Source organism: Cebus imitator, unplaced genomic scaffold (genome assembly GCF_001604975.1).
Source record: "Cebus imitator isolate Cc_AM_T3 unplaced genomic scaffold, Cebus_imitator-1.0 Scaffold111, whole genome shotgun sequence".
Taxonomy (NCBI): Eukaryota; Metazoa; Chordata; class Mammalia; order Primates; family Cebidae; genus Cebus; species Cebus imitator.
Genome location: NW_016107426.1, coordinates 2,367,944 through 2,370,413, shown reverse-complemented (window position 1 = coordinate 2,370,413; position 2,470 = coordinate 2,367,944). Strand labels below are relative to the sequence as shown.

The window sequence follows — 2,470 nt, the reverse complement described above, 5'->3', positions numbered from 1 at the left end:
CTGGGCATGATAGGTCACACCTGTAATCCCAGCACTCTGGGAGGCTGAGGTGAGTGGATCACCTGAGGTCAGGAGTTCACGACCATCTTGGCCAACATGACAAAACTCTGTCTCTACTAAAAATACAAAAATTAGCCAGGCATGGTGGCGGGTGCCTGCAATTTCAGCTACTTGGGAGGCTGAGGCAGGAGAATCATTTGAATCCCGGAGGCGGAGTTTGCAGTGAGTCGAGATTACACCCGTGCACTATAGCCTGGGTGACAGAGTGAGACTCTGTCTCAAATAAATAAATGAATAAATAGGCAAGTGTTTAGTCCTAAATAAGTGTCTTTAACTTCATGAAAGCAGAACTCCTACAGGTGGTGTTTTCCGGGAACAAATTTCACTAATTGTGAAGTAACAATAAAAATCACACTGTGGGAGGCCGAGGAGGGTGGATCACGAGGTCCGGCCAATATGGTGAAACCCCGTCTCTACCAAAAAATAAAAAGACTGGCCAGGCATGATGGCGTGTGCCTATAGTCCCAGCTAGCTACTCAGGGAGGCTGAGGTGGGAGAATTGCTTGAGCCTGGGAAGTGGAGGTTATAGTGAGCTGATATTAAGCCACTGCACTCCAGCCTGGGTGAGAGTGAAAACCTGTCTCAAAATATGTATATATGATTTTGCAACTTCATTCAACTGGATCCAGCCCTTAGACAGGTCCTATCAGGAACATAAAAAGAACTCCTATAAATATAGGACAGCATTTTTTTTTTTTTTTTGAGATGGAGTCTCACCGTGTTGCCCAGGCTAGAGTGCAATGGCACAGTCTCAGCTCACTGCAATCTCTGCCTCCCAGATTCAAGCAATTCCAAGCAATTCTCCTGCCTCAGCCTCCCAAGTAGCTGGGATTACAGGCGCCTGCTACCACACCCAGCTAATTTTTGTATATGGTTTCACCATGTTGGCCAGGCTGGTCTTGAACTCTTGACCTCAGGTGATCCGCCCACCTCGGCCTCCCAAAGTGCTGGGATTACAGGCATGAGCCAGTGCACATGGCCTAGGATAGCACTCTTGCTTGATGCCCAACTAAGGAAAGACCTGTCGTGATGCCATCTAATTTTTATTTTCAGACACAGGAGAAACATGTCCTTCATTCACCAGGCTGAGCTTTCACAGTGCATTAGTTGGTACGGGACTGAATGTGAGGCTGATGCTCTACACAAGGAGAAACGTGACTTGCGCACAGACCATCAACTCCTCAGCCTTTGAGAACTTGAATGTGACCAAGAAAACCACCTTCATTGTCCATGGATTCAGGCCAACAGGCTCCCCTCCTGTTTGGATGGAGGACTTAGTAAAGGCTTTGCTCTCTGTAGAAGACATGAACGTAGTTGTTGTGGATTGGAATCGAGGAGCTACAACTGTAATGTACAACCATGCCTCTAGTAAGACCAGAAAAGTAGCCACCGTCTTGAAGGAATTCATTGACCAGATGTTGGTAAGAGAATTCTCTTAGATGATTCGGGGCCAAGTTGAAACTGACCCATTATCTGGAGGCATAAAGCCAAGAGATAGCTACAGTGAACAAGGGGCCTATTTTGCAACATTCTGCAAATGTGAATAAGCCCCGGGAAGGTGGGATGAGAGGCTCATAGGTATGTTTGTGCAGGCTGTGCACTCTTCTCATTGTGACATTGTAGATTTATCTATTTATTAGGATAAATTTCCAGCAGATGACAGCAAAGTGTCTTGAGAGACGGCATCTTTTTCCAGCTCACATAAAGGTGTCTTATGTGTGGGAGAGGTTCTGTCTAGGGGTTTCTTGGTTTAAATGCCGAGAGCTTCCTCAATGTCTAACATGTTCCTTTTGCTAGAAGTTCCAGCTTATCCAAAACATGGTCTGATGAGATGATTTATGTTTTTAGAAGATTTGCAAACATTCAACCTTAAATTTTACTTAGTGATCTATCTCACGAATCACCCCTTTTAACAACGACAAAAAAGTAACATGAAATCAGGACAATTTCAGGGAGCGTTGGGCCTGGTGGCCGTTTCGTGGCTGGGGTGACGTGAGTTACACGAGCTTTCCACTAAGCCCAGCCCTGGGAAGGTGAGTATTAAAATGGCTCATGACAAGCTGTCCCAGCAGCCTGTGGACAGACTGTTCCACCTTCACCCCAATTTCTTTCATTGGTGACTGCATTAACTGAGCCAGTATGAAGATAAGGGAGTTAGTAAAAATGTGCTGTTGCCCCTCTCCCCCATCTGGAAGGTTCCAAAGACACCTTGGCCTGTTTTCTAGCACAGGCATGACTGGAGACACCATGGCATAAAGATTAAAACACGGATTTGGAGTTGGGCCGACTTTTTTTTTTTTTTTGAGACGGAGTTTTGCTCTTGTTACCCAGGCTGGAGTGCAATGGCACGATCTCGGCTCATCGCAACCTCCGCCTCCTGGGTTCAGGCAATTCTCCTGCCTCAGCCTCC

At 46.3% G+C, this 2,470-nt stretch overlaps 1 protein-coding gene across 1 annotated transcript in view; it reads left to right on the top strand.

The window, feature by feature from the left end:
* Nucleotides 1-2,470, top strand: part of LIPH (lipase H) — a 50,064-nt gene that overhangs the window by 11,711 nt on the left and 35,883 nt on the right. Inside the window, exon 2 of the mRNA XM_017538393.2 lies at nt 1,114-1,481. Within this exon, the coding sequence (XP_017393882.1) occupies nt 1,114-1,481 (368 nt within the window). The remainder of the gene's footprint in view (nt 1-1,113; nt 1,482-2,470) is intronic.